Source organism: Empidonax traillii, unplaced genomic scaffold (genome assembly GCF_003031625.1).
Source record: "Empidonax traillii isolate 1590-97213 ecotype Southwest subspecies unplaced genomic scaffold, ASM303162v1 scaffold1913:size50378, whole genome shotgun sequence".
Classification (NCBI taxonomy): domain Eukaryota; kingdom Metazoa; phylum Chordata; class Aves; order Passeriformes; family Tyrannidae; genus Empidonax; species Empidonax traillii.
Window position 1 is genome coordinate 30,719 of NW_020957106.1, and position 17,203 is coordinate 47,921.

General features: G+C 36.4%; 1 protein-coding gene across 1 annotated transcript in view; it reads right to left on the bottom strand.

Moving 5' to 3' along the window:
• LOC114071237 (integrin alpha-8-like) overlaps window positions 1-16,917 on the bottom strand; it is a gene marked incomplete at its 3' end in the record, with an annotated part of 39,234 nt that extends 22,317 nt beyond the window's left edge. Inside the window, exons 1-8 of the mRNA XM_027909007.1 lie at window positions 16,870-16,917; window positions 14,853-14,960; window positions 9,834-9,889; window positions 9,138-9,292; window positions 7,858-7,995; window positions 7,327-7,394; window positions 6,210-6,357; window positions 1,503-1,595 (exon numbers count right to left, since the gene is read on the bottom strand). Coding sequence (XP_027764808.1) covers window positions 1,503-1,595; window positions 6,210-6,357; window positions 7,327-7,394; window positions 7,858-7,995; window positions 9,138-9,292; window positions 9,834-9,889; window positions 14,853-14,914 — 720 coding nt within the window. The remainder of the gene's footprint in view (window positions 1-1,502; window positions 1,596-6,209; window positions 6,358-7,326; window positions 7,395-7,857; window positions 7,996-9,137; window positions 9,293-9,833; window positions 9,890-14,852; window positions 14,961-16,869) is intronic.
• Between the last annotated feature and the right edge of the window lie 286 nt (window positions 16,918-17,203).

Sequence of the window (17,203 nt, forward strand, 5' to 3'; positions counted from 1 at the left end):
TATTCTTAGCTTTTAGGAGTTTCATTTAGTAGAATAAAACAAAACCTTCAAAATCTTTTATCCCTCTTGTCTATGTCCTTCACAGAAAAAATGTTTGTAGTAATCTCTTCAGACTTTTAGTTCACAGTTGTTCTATCGAGAAAGATGCTCACCAGCAAGGTTCCTCCTCCCAGGAGGTCCATTACCTAGAGTTCAATTTTCAGTGGTTTCCAGCTCCTTATAACTGTATGTATAACTGTACAGTATAATGTCCTTATAACTGTATAGCTGTATGAAACACCTGTTCACATTCACTTTCAGTTCTGTGTCTGATCTGAGGCTATCCCTAGGATCCAAACTAACTTATTCTAGTCCCAGTCTCCCATGAGGAGCGTGACTCATTTGGTTCTTTTATTGAGGGTTAGACATGAACTGCTTCGAGATCGTAAGAAGCCAGGAAAGATCCCCTCTGTAGAGAGTCTGAAGAGTGAAATACTGATCTTCCATAGGACAAACCTTAACTTTGTAGGGATTTTGAAAAAAATTTAGGAAATTTGCTCTGGTTTCTTTGCAAAGCCACAGGCCCAATATGAAATTCAAATAGTGGTAGTTTTCAATCAAAAGCTGTTGTTTATTCCTGATATATGTTCATGCTGCTGACCGCTTCATTTTTATTAGGACAGTTTTTTTATCTAGGTATAAATGTTTGGATTATTTGCTTTTAGCTAAATACTTGTAATATTTACAAATTTGTAAGAAACACTAAATTCCTCTGCAAGGGCATCCATGGCTGAACATTCCGGAGTTTAACACTTCTGGGATTTCCCAGACTGTTTTGTCATGAAATAGGGACAAAGGATGACAATTATGGAATGGGTAGCTCTTTTTTATCTCCAAACCTATTTTAAATCCTTACCTACTGTCCATCATCAGCCATTATTCAATTCCTTTTGCCTAAAAAACAAGGCTACCAACGTTTCAGCTAATGTGTAGTCTTATTAATGAGAGGCTGTCTTAGGAAAACCTTTAGATTTACAATAATAACTTGAAGTAAAACTTTATTCCAACCCCATTTTCCTGGATGTAAACTGTGATATAAATGGATAAGACAACCCTTATGCACTGAAGATGAGAATCAGGCTAAAGAAATTGTTACTTACTATACCCCTTAAGTAAAGGGAATACTAAAAGAGAAAAATAAACAGAGCACATTACAGATTGGGATTCTCTTCTCATTTACTTGTATAACTTCTGTGACTTAAACTGAGTCACTTTCATTTTCTTTGCAGCAAATGAAATAAAACACAGGTTCCAGCATAATTAATCTTTTAGAAAAACAAATTGTTAGTTCTTTAGAGGCACAGTTCTGCCTCTTATCACACCAACAATTTCCTGTCCAACTAAATAATTTGGTTTATGTGCTGCTTATTGGAACTCCTTCTGCTAATTGAATAGATTTCCATTTGTTCCCCTTTAAAATTCAATTAGATAAAAATCAGTAGATGCATCTGGTTTTCCCTTACATTTGCGCCAGCCACCATGGGGTTCCCAAGATCACAAACCACCATTCTAGTTTCATTTTCCATCTTGTAATCACAGCTCAATACACGCAGTGCCTGCAACGAAAGGACACCAATACAAAGGTCAGAGATCACAGTGAAATGTATCCAGTTGGGAAAGTGATGCCTTTTTGACTGTGACATTTCTTTTGATTTTGGACACCTGCTCAGTGCACTATCAAAACATTTACTTGCTTATTGTCAGAAAACAGGGGAAAACTGATGCCAGGGAAAACCGAACAGGATAGTTTCCCAGAACCTTAAGAATCACGATGAGATCACTGTATGTCTAGTTTTAACATACCGCTCTGCTATTGTGAATCATTCCTATAGCCATAATGACTCAACAGAGAAAAATGAGCAGGCAAACCTGGGTGAGGAGAAAAGGCCTCATGCTAATTGCAATGGTTGTGTTATCCATCACCAGAAGTCTCTATAGTGAATTTCTGGCATTGGCAGAACTTTATAATGGATCAAGCCTAAACCCTTATTTTCGAATCTCTGTTAAAACACTTAGAACATTTAATACTGCTGTAAAAACATAAACTGTTATCTGTGTTTATAAACTGGCAACAAAGGAGATAGGTTTTCAAATTATCAAATTAAGGTTTTTGTTGTTTATAGCAATCTTTATCACTAGTAGTGTCACCTGTAAAAAAACAGACTGTATAAAAGGAGGAACAGCTATAGAAAAGTGCAAATTACAGAATAAGACAAACCAACAAAATGTGTGGGTTTTTTTTCTGCTTTCCTCTCTGACATATTCAATAAAAGAAGATATTTCCATATATGTGCAGAAGTAAACAAGCTTTGTCAAAGCAGGATGCAGCAAGTTACACTACCTTTCCTCTCATCTGTGATTTTCATGGATGAAGCAGTATGTGCAAGTTATATTAAGAGACCTGGGAAATCTCCAGACTACTGACTACCAATTCGTCTTATCTGCAAAAGCCAGCATGGACACGCTGTCCTCATCATTTCCTGAATTTAAAAGAAAAGACAGGGCATGCCCTAAACAGAGCCCATATGAAGCGTGCCCTCAGCACACACCTCATTGTACACTGACACATTTACAGTTCGTTAGGAGGAAACAAAGTTGGTTACACAGCATGTCCAGTGCACTAATAGCCTTCCCAAGCCTCTCTAGGGTTCAGAGGGAAGGATTTTTACACTCTTTACAGCTGGTTAATTAGAGGTGGGAAGCAACACATGGAAGAACAGAGGGTGTTAACACAGTTGAAATAGATACTGTCTGGAAAAGTGTTCATTTTAGCTTGATGTGTGGGTTTATACTTTTGCTTTTGTTGGGTGAGAAGGGTTGAAATTGAGGTCTGAATGTTATAAAATAAATATTCATGGATATTAGTCACCTGGCAGCTTCTTTAAAAATGCTGTATCATAGACCTGCACAGAGTAAATTAGCCGTTATCACACATTTTTTTGCCCCTTTAAGGCTGAGGAAAAATAGGAGTTTTGTGAGTAGGTTTTCTGCAGTTTGGAGGGCATGCTCTTAAGACAGAAAATGATTAATGGTACAGAATTTATATGACCAGCATCAAAAAAGCAAATTTGTGCAGCATAAAAATGTAACAAAGGATAAACTCTAGTAGAATTCTTTCAATAATGAGGTTTACTGCCTTCATTTTTGCACTGATCACCTTTTTGAGGTGGCTAAGTACCAAACAGGAAAATTAAAACCAGGCAGGAAGCAAGCAAGTGCAGAGACTTGTACACCTACTATTGTCAGTATCAGTGGGTTCATAGGTAACGCAGCCAGATGGAAGTGTTTGCCACAAAACCAATTGCGACCTGCCACTGGTAGCAATTTTTATTTTTATAGCAACACATGGTCTTTTTGGCAGTCTTGAGCAAAAGTAAAACCCCAACAATTAACACATGTGCTCCCAGGGTGCATTTTAACTAGAAAATGATTGGATGCTTTAAGTAATCCAGGCAGTCTACAAACTTGAAACCTTTTGGTGGTCGTAGTGATGAGTTACTAATTGATGCCAGAATAGTTAAGCACAAAAGGCTGAAGAGTAAAACACCTCCTCTCTTTCCTTGATCATCACATTCCAATTTTATTTTCTGAGGAGAAGTGGGTAGATTAGGTACCAGGTGCCGGAATTTAGCTTCTTATCTAGTTGAAGTATAAAGAAGAAGTGTTTGTCCTCGCAAGGCTCAAATCACATTTTATCTAGCCAGCCATTATGTACTTATTCTAAGAATTTTCAGGTAATACAAGAAGGTTTCAGGTCTTTTTTTTTTTTATTATTTATTTTAAGAGTGTCATGCTTCAGTTTAGAAAGAGTATCTCCGGGCTTGTCCACGGCAATATCTATCTGAGTGTGAACTACCACCATTCTGCAGTTTCCAGCCTGAGCAGAGACAGTTCTGCCAAAATACATAATGTTTTTTGATGTGGAACAAATATCTATGAGGGCTTGGCATTTGCCTAATTTACTTCTAGTTATTATTTAATAATAGAATATTATTTAATAACAGAATTTATGTCCCAGCTATTGTTACCAAGGCAGGTGTTCAATATGGACAGCTCTTTTCATGGGGCAAAGGAATAGCATACAGTAATCAGGCAATGGCTTGGGGTTCAAACACACAGTCGTTCTGTTGTAGGGTAAGAATGTACCATACAGCAAGTATATACTGTCTCTGGATCTGCTGCTGGCCACAGAAATATGAGGTAATACAATGTAGTTATACTTTCTTCATTGCATCTAATTCTAGCAACTCTACACCTTATCCAGCATGATTGCAACACGCTCTACCACAAATCCACCTGTCTGCTGAAATTACTCTGTATTAAATTAAGTGCAGAGCAGAGAGGAACAATCCCCTCCCTCACTGGCTGGTGATGCTTTGCCTGAAGCCTGGGCATTTGTAATTTTGTATTCAAAAGAAAAGGAAAGTTAACACTCTTTTCTAACCCATTCTAGCTTCTCTTTAGGCTTCCAAAGCACCAGAGTATTTCATGTCATTTTTCCTTCCTTTCTCCATAAGTCTATCCTGCTGACACTATAAAATTCAAATTTTCCTAAAATAATATAAAGCTCTTAAATGATTTCTCTCCAGTCCAAATCATAGAATGGTTTGAGTTGGAAGGGGCCTTAAAGATCATGTAATTTCAACTACTCTGCCATGGACAGGGTCACTTCCCACGAGACCTGGTTGCTCCGTCCAAGCTGGCCTTAAACACTTCTAGGGATGGGTCATCCACAACTTCTCCAGGTAATCTGCTCCAGTGTCTCACCACCCTCACAGTAAAGAATTTTTCCCCAGTATCTAAACCTACTCTCAGTTTAAAATCATTCACCCTTGTCCTGTCACTATGTGCTCCCGTAAAAAGTCTCTGTCTTTCTAGTAGACTCCCTTCTGGTACTGGAAAGCTACAATTAGGTCACCCTTCTCTTTTCCAGTTTGTACAAACCCAGTTCCCTCAACCTTTCTTCACAGGAGAGGTGTTCCATCCCTCTAATTAGCTGGTGGCTCTTCTCTGTACTTGCTCCAACAGGTCAACGTCCTTCTAGTAGTGAGGACCTCAGAGCTGGATGCAGTGCTCCAGATGGGATCTCACCAGAGCAGAGTAGAGTGGCAGAGTCACCTCCCTCGATCTGCTGCCCACGATGCTTTTGACGCAGCCCAGGACACAGCTGGCTCTGGCTGCAGGTGCGTGTTGCCGGCTCACGTCCAGCCTCTCATCCACCACCACCCCCAAGTCCCTCAAATGATAGACATGTGGCAGTATGTGCTGTGGGTTTTGGATTAAGTGCCTCCCCTGACATCCTTTGTAATGTCCAAAAGAGCAGCTAAATATTCCTAAAGAGCAACAAATGAAAAGTGCAACCATGTGTGGTATATCAAAGTGAACTTTTGTTTTGTAAATCACAGTCAAAAGAACCAGAGGTTTTGCTAAGAGAGCAAAAAAATAGGCAATAAAAAAAAAAAGCTGACGTCTTTAAGATATCCTTCTGAGACGTGAAGTTGCAGAGAATTTCCACAATGTCATCTTTGATGACATCATTACCTCTTGTAATTTTTTTTTAAACTAGGTTAAAAGCCCATTAATAAAGTCACTGACAGAAGGAGAATAAGGAAATACCTTGTAAGTTACTTTCAAGTTCCTTAAAAACATTTGCCTTTAGAAAGGAAATTAACTTGCTTTCTCCCACTCTCACCCTTGAGGCCCTTCTGAACATTCCAGGCACTAACAGAAAAAAGCAGGCTCATGTTGCAACAGCTTGGGAGATTTATGTGCAGATGAGGTGATTCAGACTTGCTGTCCAACAGAGAATACATGAACACTCTGCTTGTTTGCAGGATAGTGTTTCATCTTTGGTCTTAAAAAACAAACAGACTCCAAAAGGAAACACTGCATGTTCAGTACAGCTCAGTAGGACTTCAGTCAACATTAGTCCTTCTGTGAACACTGGCACATTTTGCATTATGACTGCGTTTTTGGCCCATCCATAACATAAAATAATTGACGACAAAGGAAAACAACTTTGTCAAGTTTACACTGCAATTAATGTTCAACTATTGAGGATATCAGACTGGGACACCCTTAATGATGGTAAAACACTGCTGTGTTGGGAGCACGAGACAGCAGGGTCCAAATTCTGCTTTATTATTGCTAAAAGTTTGATTTTCATTTACCTTGTTGTTGCGTTCAACCCCAGTGTAATCTGCTTCAGGTGGAATCTTTATATGTAACTCAGCTTCATAGGCTCCTTCCCCATCGTTCCTTGGATTTATTATGAGCATGACACAGTTTTCTTCTCCAATTATTAGCTGATCTGTATCTCTGCATAGAAAATACTACTTGTCAGGAGTTAGAACATGCACAATTTTTATTTTCATATGAATAAAGCAGAAGGATATTTTGCTCTCTTAACATCTGTCCTGGAAAATATTCTGTGAAACATAATAAAACGTTTTCCATAAGAAAAGACCCCATGGAAAAGTATGCCAAGCACGTGTGTAGAAAAGAGGTAAAGAGAAAGCAGCACCATGGACAATCAAAGTGGATTACCACACAACTTCTGAGTTACTGGTAGAAAATTTCAGAGTCTGACTACTTTCTAACCAGTAAGAAGTACTTAGTGGAGGAACTACTTGTCACAGGGGTGCCATCAGCACTGTTTTGGGCGGGCACAAAGGTAGTAGTTTTTCCCTCATGTCCACTGTAAAATGAACAATGACAAAAATTCTCCTGAGACCTGCAACAGTGCTGTGCCCTTTCCTTTCACAGGAATGATGGACTGATTTTGATGGCACAGAGTCAGATGACTGTCAGAGGTTCCCACTTTTCCTGCTTAGCCTACTTCTCCCCTCATATGAGAAACTGTTGCCAAGTTTTGAAATTTTCTTATTCTGAAGTTCATTTACTTCACTTTATACTCTCACTGTATACTGAGTTGAGGAGGGTTGTGCTCCAAGTTCAAAGTAACTGGCACACTGGAATAAAAAAATTCAAAACCTCCTATGAACAACAATTTGCATTATCTCTTGGCATTCAGAGAACTAGAATCACCTCTAATGAACACCTGCAAAGTCTGTTTTCTGTGACAACCATTAAACATAAATGTGATTTGTGAGTGTATTTTTCTCCGTTTCTTGGTTTTCTAGATGAAATGGATGCACAAATTAAAATCTGGAAAGTGATTAGCCCTAGTAAACAACAGAACTGTGTCCTACATACTTCATTCTGTTACAGCAGTTAGCAGTGTTTGGACTTCCTTATACACAGTATCATGTATTTTATTTAACTTACGGCATAGCAGAAAGATGCAAGTCAGGAATGCACAAGTTGTCCTCTCCACAGTCGACGAGAATGTAAGCCTGTATTATTGCAAAGTAAGAAAAAGGCAATACAGCCAGTACATGCCTCAAAGTCCAAATCACGTCCTTAAAAGTCATTAACCTAAGTGTCTTAAATATCACTAGCAACAACTTAGTGAGTTAATTCTCTGTCTCCTTTCTGTAAGTTCCTTTCCACATGGTAGTTGGAGACTAGACTGTCAGCTACATCCTTAGCAGTACAGTATCATCTTTCAGGCCCTTTCCCACACTGACTTGGCTTACATATTCCAGAATGAAATCAAAACTAGGAGCACAACCAAGTTTTGGAAATACTTCAAGGGTCTGTTGATTCTACATTTATATTCAATTTACTTTTTGAATTAATTAAATCCCTTTTTTTGTCATTTCTGGCCATGATACTCTGTTTTAAGGAAAATGATACATAGTATTTGTAAATGCATTCATGTTTACATACAGAAAATGTGGCATGCAAAATTCGTACCTGCTCTGTTAATGAGCTTTTCTGGTAATAGTTCAGTATTGGCTTCACAGTCAAACTATCTTCAAAACTGGATTCATCCAAACTATAATTGAAGTTTATATTAATGGGAGATAATTTATCTCTAAATTCTGTTTCATCCTGTGAGTGACAATCACATAATAAAAAACAATGGTTTAATACAATTATTTCACATTAGTATAGTATGTCAACAGTTTCAGACTTTAGTCTTTATTGAATGTAAGGACATGGTTCTTTGATAGCTGCTGGCCAAATTCTGGCTGCATGTAGTGTTATTAGGAAAGCAAAGTGACTCAGCAGTGACGGGAATGCCCAGAACACATTGCCTTCACAGCCCCTTCTGGAAGAAGCTGGCTTAGCCTATTGGACTCAGAAATTTTTCAAACCCATTAGCCTAAAATGAGGCTGATTAAAAGAGACACGCACAACTAAATCCCATCAGTTCCTGCCCACCTTCCTTTTGACATGGAAGTAGGACATGTGTGGATTTGTAGATGTAATACTGGTGGTTTGTACCATAACCAAAAATTTATATGTATTAGCAATGGTAAAACTCACCAACTTTATTGTCTAGGTACTTCCTTACAGAGTGCTTGAAATGTCTTTATTTCAACTCCCACTGCATTTCTTGGACCAGACTTGGAATCTACTTGAATTGCATGAGGTAATTCCAGCTGCAACTGAGTAACTATTGACCCTTTCTTCTTTACAACTTAAGATCCACAGTTTTATTTTTTCCAAAAACATTTTTAAATACCTTTAAAATATTTTTTAAATATATGAATTTTAGGCCAATATTTCTAGTGAGGCTCCTTTAAAATATCTGTTGCAACTGAATTGGCATGACATCTAACATGACTAGTTGATTAACCCACTGTGAATACTAAAAAATAAAGGGATAGTAAAAATGGAAAGCAAACTTGCATTTTTGTATCAGGAGATGCAGTATTTGATCAAAATTTTCAGAAGAGCATGAAATTAATGTATTTTTACACAGAAGAACTGTACACTCTTCAAAAGAAGTCTTCATTTTATACTTATATTGACAAAAGATGAGCCAAAGATTTATGGAGGGAATTTTTTTCAAGGTAGCAGTGTGTTCTGGACATTCTGGACATAGACATAAGGCCTATCTTATCTCATATTTCTGTTATTTTGGAAATTGTTCTTCCTTTTCTAGTGGCTACTTTTTTTCTACTATCTTTAAATCCCTCATATTACTCAAATGATGATGACAGTCCAAAATATTTTAAACAACTTACTCTGAGATAAACAAGGAAGTCCTGGCAGTGGAGCTGTTTCTGTCTTTCTATCACAATGGAGAAGTAATGATGTGACTGATGGTAATCAAAGAAAAGGGTCCTCTTAACAGCTCCTTTCTGTTTCAATGAATCCAATTGCAATTCGCCTTTCAGCACTAAAGGATACAAATAAATCAAATATATATTGATTTAATATAGAAAGAAAAAATACTAATCAATTAATTATTATTGTATTATAATATTATAGTATTATAAGATAGTACTATAATTGATTATTCTAACAAAGTCTTACAAGGAAAACTAATCCATGCTTTAAGTGTCTGTTTGGTAGCCCACCAGTTTTTGATGCAAAGTATGGAAGATGTGTAATTTAAGCTTTCTGATTTCACTGACAGATGATATGTGTACAGGACTTCTGTTGCTTAAATTTTATTTTATTTTATTTTTTTTTCAAAACAGAACGTTCTCCAACAAGGTATATTCTTGGTTTTATCTGGAAAATGGCTTAATCTGAATCAAAAATCCTTTAACTCAGTAACAGAAGCTTTGGGTCATGTATATACATATACTTTTTTTTAGCTGCATTTTCTTGCCTTGGGAGGATCTTACTCCTATAATCTTTCAAAGTGCAAGAAAAGAATACATCTGAAATGGAGCAGGACACAGTAAATTATACGAATAGAAAACATTTCTTACCTATCTCATCTGAAATACTTTGACCTTCAAAGTCTGCGCAGACTCTTACAGTAAAGCTACATATAAAAGAGTAGAAGTAATTATTAGCAGGAAGAGAACTCACCTGGGAATCAGCAGTTCCCAAGTTGTATCTTTAAGTTTTATTTTAATTTTCTTAAAAAGATGTAATTGAGATTTGTATTTAGCTACCTATTATATTAATTAAGTTAACAAGTCTCCTAGGCTTTAGTAATCACAGAAGAGTTTCTGAATATCTTCCTGGCAAAAGTATGGAGAAGAGCCTCTGTTACCAGTATTTCTTGAGACGTCCTACAGAGATTACCCTTCTAACACTATTGCCAAAGTTGAGTTCCTTATGCTGACCTTCAGCAAATCACCTTTGTAAGAGGCTGTCTGCAGAAGTCCTTCTGGTTCATCATGGTCAAATCACAAAAATCTTTGAGCATGTAGTCAACACTCAAGCTGTTTTCTAGCAAATCAAAAATACACAGGATACCAGTGTGTTCCACTGGCATTATTATAAGGCTGTTCCTATTTCAAGAGGTTAAATAAAAAAATATTTGCTTTAGCCATTGCTCTTCATCTCCTCACTACTGTTATGCAATATACTAATGTCCCCATGCAGTGGATGCAAAACCAGTACCATAACCTTTAAAACAACCTGTAATCACATTATAATTGCATGCTTGTTTCCTCTGACAAATGTAATGGAACTGTGCCACATCTGGGATACATGTCACTCTCATGAGCTTAATAAACACTTTTTTATCATGAGGGAAAAAAAAAGGCATTTATTCTTGAGGAAAAAAACGGCACTATGCCATTAAACTCTACTAAACTGTAGCTTTCAAAAGACAATCCAGTCCATGCAGAAATTGCAAATTCAGTCATATTTCTATTTCTTTACAGAAGTATGAGTTAAGACATAAAGAACCAGTTATTTCCTAATACATAAGGACAAACCAACAAAAATGATGGAAGCCTGTGTAATTGCACAAATAAAATTTAGAAATCAGGCTTTACAGGCCAGTCTTGTATATCAGAGCACAAGTGTCTTTTCTCAAGCGCAGACTCAAGAAAAATATACTCAACAATCTTGATTTGGAGAAGTCAAATATTTTTTGCACTACTGTGTTTGAAAAAATGTTGGGTTAAAACATCCAACTTGGAATGTTTTATTGGTTCAACAGAACAATTTCAGTGTACATTTTATTTACTACAATGAACAGAACAGTTCATCATACATACTTGATAACTGAAGTCATGTTCTTAAATATAATTGTAAGAGTCAAGATTTACTCATTCCACTCCAGGCAGAGCATGTTAAAAGAGAATGAGCAAAAGAATAAAAATGTGAAGTGAATAATCTCCCAGATTATGGCCACACAAGAGGCAAGGCTATGGCTTTAGCAGAATTCTGCCACACATTTGTGATTTTATTATTTAGTTCAGAAATAGTTCTAAAGACATCAAAGATCAATCACAAACCCAGATGAATTTAGATATGCTCATCGCTTCAACAGGAAGATACTGTGGAGAGGCTGAAGGATGCTTCAGCTTCAAGAAAAAGAAAAGCAGAGGGAAAGACCACAAAAGAGGACAGAAGTCTAAAGGATTTATGGACATTCAAGATCTGAGTCCTAGACACAGTAAGAAATAAAATAGCTGAGCTTTTGAGCTTGCTCATAGGAACAATCAACCAAACAACACAATTAACAATCAAAGGAAGAAAATTTCAGCAGATAAGAAACAGCTGGGAAATAGTCCATCATCCTAAGGCATGTGAGTTTTTTATGTGCTATCAATCTTGTCTCTCCAAACAGATCCCTACATCACATTTATTCTCTGCTCTGTCATCAATATAAGCTCCTGGTTTGAATAGTATTTGACTGTAGTTACAAAAGCAAGGAATTACCAAATCATTTGCCATTGTTGAAAATTTCTTTAGCACACAGGTTTGTAGATGGAGAAAAAGAATGGATAACACTTTAGCAGAAAGGCCATTTAAGCTTTAATGCTACGGACTTCCATTCTGTTTGAGGCTGATACCTGTCCTGCAAGGTCACAGACCTCTACAGAACAAGAGCAGAGACTGTTATTGTCTACTGATAAACAACCTTTAAACAAACTGTTTCCTCTTCGAGGTATAATATGTAAAAGCAAGTCAATATAATTCTATTATGATGCTCTAATACTTGCCCTGCTTTTAGATTTTGCTATGCCAAAGTCTAAGACAGTGACCAACATGGAGCTTTAACGCTGAAGGCATCCCATGGCTAAGCTACAATTTAGGCACAAAGTAGCAATAAGGTAGTCATGGGATAATCAGACCCCAAATAGTAATAAAAATACCAATCCATGGGTAAACTAGACATCTTGATAGCTACAATCCAGTCTTGGACTTAATAAATCACATGATGTGGAAACAGCTTTTGAAAAACTAAAATGTTTGATTTATTTACACCTTTTTACAGATATAACTTCTACCTCTCACACTTAGAAGAAAAGAGTCCTTTTCCCATATTCTTTAATAGCTTCAAAGTCGCAGAATTTGTTCCAGATTTGCTAGTTTTGGGAACTCAGAAATAGCCACATTTTACACAGAGCAGAGAATGAATTATATGCTTCTACAAGTTCAGGAAATTCCCTTAAGGCTGTGTATAAAAATGACTTTTTGTGCATGTTTCCTCTGTGCTTCACCTTCCCAATCATGGCAAAAATAATATTTTCCTAATACTTGGAAACATACAATAATCCACCTTATTCACACACACACATACACTTCCTGAAACTTTTCTGGTAGGAGGTTTCCTTTCATTCTAATTTTGCAGTGTCAGTCAGTAGACTTTTTATACAAGTTGCACAGCTGACTAAGAGATACACAAATTCATCCCATGGGACTGAGGAATTCTTTACTTGTTGGAGTTTCCCTACTAATTGTTTTAATATGTACAATACAAGCTTATATCAACTAAGAAGAAAAATTACAGTGTGGAAAATAGCAGCTGCTCTTCAGTCATTTTGTAATACAAACTAAATCTTTAGGGAACAGTATTTCAGAATAAAGCAGACAGAAATTAAATTATGCTCCTACTAAAGCTCTTGTAGATATGAACCAAACATCTTCTGGCTTACTGTAGAGGAGAAATGAAAAGTAATGAAAAAAATATGCTAAAGGAGTATTCGTTTTTTACTCCCTTTTTTAAACAATACCTCACAGCAGGAGTATTTTTATTTAACAGAGATGGTTTTATTTATTTCTCTTGTGCAAAAACCCACCTTTTTTCTTTCAATATTATCTTGGTAACTGTTATGGTTCCAAAATCTTTTTCATTATGACATTTAGCATTTTTTAAAAGTCTTAAAACCTGAAGTTGTGAGAAAAACCTAATTTCGATCAATGAACGTGCTTCAGCCAAGTGTTGATATTTTAAATTCTTTATTACATTAACTATAAAAACAAAAGTACTTAAAAAGTCAGGGTTGATCTTGATCTCTCCTATTCCATATCTTGTCTTTGATCCTGATCCTATTCCAAAAAGGCCAAAGCTTTGTAAAATCCTGGGACTATGTAGTTCTACTGAGTGCCTTCTACATTGCTCTGTAGATGGGCAATTTTCTACACTGGGTGTAGAAATGAAGAACATTATGACAAATACAAGAAGTCCCATAAAGTGTAAAAGAAAAGGGCAAGAGTGAAAATCTCTTGACAGCCTCATTCCAGATGCACTGAAAGCCCACATTTTTATGGTTTAAGTGTACCAGAGTTTAGTTCCTTTATGGCTTTTAAATGAACTGCTTCTGGTAATGATTACTTTTTACGGTTCCTATTTATCAATGTATTCTAAAGGTTCTTGCTTACTTTTACATTTGAGATGATTTTCAGAACTCATCTCCTAAAAAGAACATCTCCAATGTAAGGAATCCCTCTGACCATTTCTGGTTTAAAAGCAGTGAAAAATTTTTGCAGTCATGGATCTTCTGGAGTCCTCCTTTACACCTTAATATTGTTTTCATCCAGCCCACATCCTGGCAGACTTTCTGTTTCTAATGTTTCTATGTCTGAAACATCTGTTCCTCACAGTCTCTTTGGCCAGACCTACTACTATTTTGTATTCCATGTGCACATGTTTATGCTCTGTTTTGATTTCAGTTTCCTCATTTGTTATGATTTCCACTTTTAAACAGTATCTTTTTTTGTATTTGTATTTGTAATAGCCTCTTCTATCAACTGTTCTGAGGTCCTTTCTAAGCGACCTTTTTCTAGTGCAGTAAATGTGCCTTTATGTGGTATTACGTGCTTTAGATAGCCTCCAACTGTCCTGCAAGCATTTTATATTTGTAACTGATCTTAAATTGTTTTAATTAGCTTCAAGTTTCTTAATGTTCTTTTTCTTCTTAAAGTTAAATGCTATTGTGGTGAAGAGTTTCTCTTTTAAAGATAGATGAAACATTGTCCTGTGTGGTGCACTAAAAAGAAGCTTTCCTCTGACCACAGACGACCAGAAACAACATCCTGTGAACTTGTCTCAGGATGGTCAGCCAGATGTATTCTCTCTTCCACAAAGGACCAAGATCTGTCTTTCTCCAACAGAGAATCGTGGGCTCACAAGGTCTGTATCATTTTCATTGTTACATTTTCTCAGCAAAGGTGTGTTTGACAGATCCATGTTTATGTGTTTTATGTGTTTCATCTGTTTTAACTGTTTTATCTTTCATTCATCCAAACATTGCATACAATTTTGCAGCTTGACTGTAGGAGACACTGAGCATCCTTCTAAGCAGAAGGAGACTCAGTATATCAGAGGACTCAACTTTTAGCTATGACATAGTTTGACAATCATCTGTGAAGTATTGGAAGATATAAAAAAGAACACTACATAGGAGGTTTTTTATTTTCCTCAGAGCATGTCTGAATATTTTGAACTTCGAATATGTTCAGAAAAAACTGCAATAAAAGTTAGGAATAAGAAGTTGAGAAAGAGGATAAGGATGGATTTTGAGTAATCATGAACTTACCAGGCCACTAATAGCTCAGAGTCAGGGAGCTGGCAAGTTTTGTTGTCTGGATTCACAATCATGGGGTTCAGAATAAGATGAGCATTCACTGTAACAACAGGTCTGGCTCTGGGGGACAAAAATAAGGTTCACTGCACACAGAAAGAGCACATGAGTACCTAAGTTGAACCAGAGAAAACACTTAACTGAGATGGCCACAAAGAAAGCCAGAGATGCAGGGTTACTTGGGAGAACACACTATTATAATGCTGTTCCTACTTAAAAGAATTTTTTTTTTTTTTTTTGGCTCAGAAGCTGTGATACGCCCTACTGAGATTTTGACAGTTCTTCATGAAAAAAACATCACAGGTTAACATATCACTGAAACAGTATCCTGTAGTTAACCAATAGATGTGTCCCAGGACAAAAGCACATCAGACACATTTCATCACACTGGGTTTTCACACAGGGACAGAGCCTGCCTCTTTGGGATTTACAGCAGTTCTCTGGACATTTGTTTTGTACTATCTCCATTAACAGTGACATATTCAGACTTGCTAGCTCTGTTTAAGATTCTTAAAAAAACCCCAAACATAATTTGGTTAAAGTAGAAGTTGATGCAGAGTACCCTGAGTAAAAAATGAGGTAAATTCTGTCTGATATTTCTTGAGAAAATGGACTTTGTAAATCAGAAATAATCATCATTAAAGTCTGCTGAGTACATGGATATCTAGTTGAGGTAATGGGAACCATCTCTCAGAAGCTGCTATTAAGTAATGAGATAATCTATAACTGCGAGTAATTTAGAAGACAAATGAAAACAAGTAAGGGCCCAGATTTCTGGTTTTTTTAAGACAGAATTACTGTTTTACAGTAACTTACATAATTCTGGCTAACTCAGCTTACTGCAAAATTACTTTCTTCATATTTTAATACACATTTGAGCTTTTATGATTACTCCACTGTATTACTTCAGCAAGACATTAAAAAATAAAATTATTCTCTTTGCAACAGGGAAAACCTTTTTTTCTAGCAAATTTCAGTTAACAATATTCTATTTCACCAAAATGACAGATTGCATATTTGATACACTCTGGCCAGGAAATGGCCACTTGCTATTCACTTTCTTTTTATTGTTACTGAAAATGCACAGTGGATCTAATTCTCCAATGTTTCACTTCCTGTGCAGTCATTCATGGTGCTGCAAAATGATGCATTGCAAAGTATTTGCATGATTCTTTCACAGGGAAGTAGGAAAATTGGGTCTATTCACTGCACCTACAGTGTTAGTTGAAATGAGCTAACATTCCTATTTTACAAAATTCTTATGCTTTCACAAACATTTGGCTGAGAAGCAGAACATGCCTTCTCTCCATCAGGTGCTGTTGGGAATAGAGACAAGAAGACAGACAGGAATCAAGAAACGTGAATACTTGGTTGTAGCAATGGATGGTGAATATTTAAATGTGAAGAACTGTCAGCCTCACAGGACTAAGAGAGCAGTAATAGATTTTTGTTTATGTACTTGGTTTAGTTTTAAATTATAACTCTAATTAAAAAGTGCATTTAGTGGAATTCCATAGTCAGCAAGACCTTTTGGTTTTGTAAAATGGGATCTCGTGCATTTTTTTTAAACTGAGGCTAAAACTAGCGGTCTTTATTTTCAATAAATAGTTCATCTTAACATACACGACCTCTGAAGAATCAGTCACTTTAAAATTTCTTACTAGCACCATTCCCTCAGAAAAGAAATTATTTTTCAATTCTATGCCTTTTAATTTTTTATTTAAAATTAACTGAAGAGTCAAACATTCCAGAAGCTTCTTAAGCTACAACTAAACATGGAAATATTCACTGAAAACTACAAGTTTTGAGTATGGGAAAAAAGCATTTGTTTCTCACAAGATGTTTAATTTATCATCTCTAATTATCTGCTATTACACCTTGCAACAGGGAAACAGAGGAATGTGAAGTTTGTTTATTTGAAAATCTCTCACCAAAGCTGTAAAACATGAAATCCATTGTATTTACCACATACCTGTAAACAACGGCCTTCCCAGCTCCAAATGCACCCACAATTAGATCTGGAAAAAAACAATGGCTTCAGAAGAGATATATAGAAATCTCTCACACATTTTTCCCGCCTAAATTAGATTATTTACATTAAAAATGCAATAACATCAAACAAGTATGATATTCCTTTCTAAGCAATTTTTATCTAAAGTGTACCTGAAAGAAAACATTTCACATTATCAGAGATCGCCTCAGAAATGTGTCGGTTGTATCCAGTAAGTGCCAATCTATTTAACGCAAGGTCACCCACTCCACAGTCTCACTTCTCCCCAACTTGTATCTCAAAGAGATGAAAACCA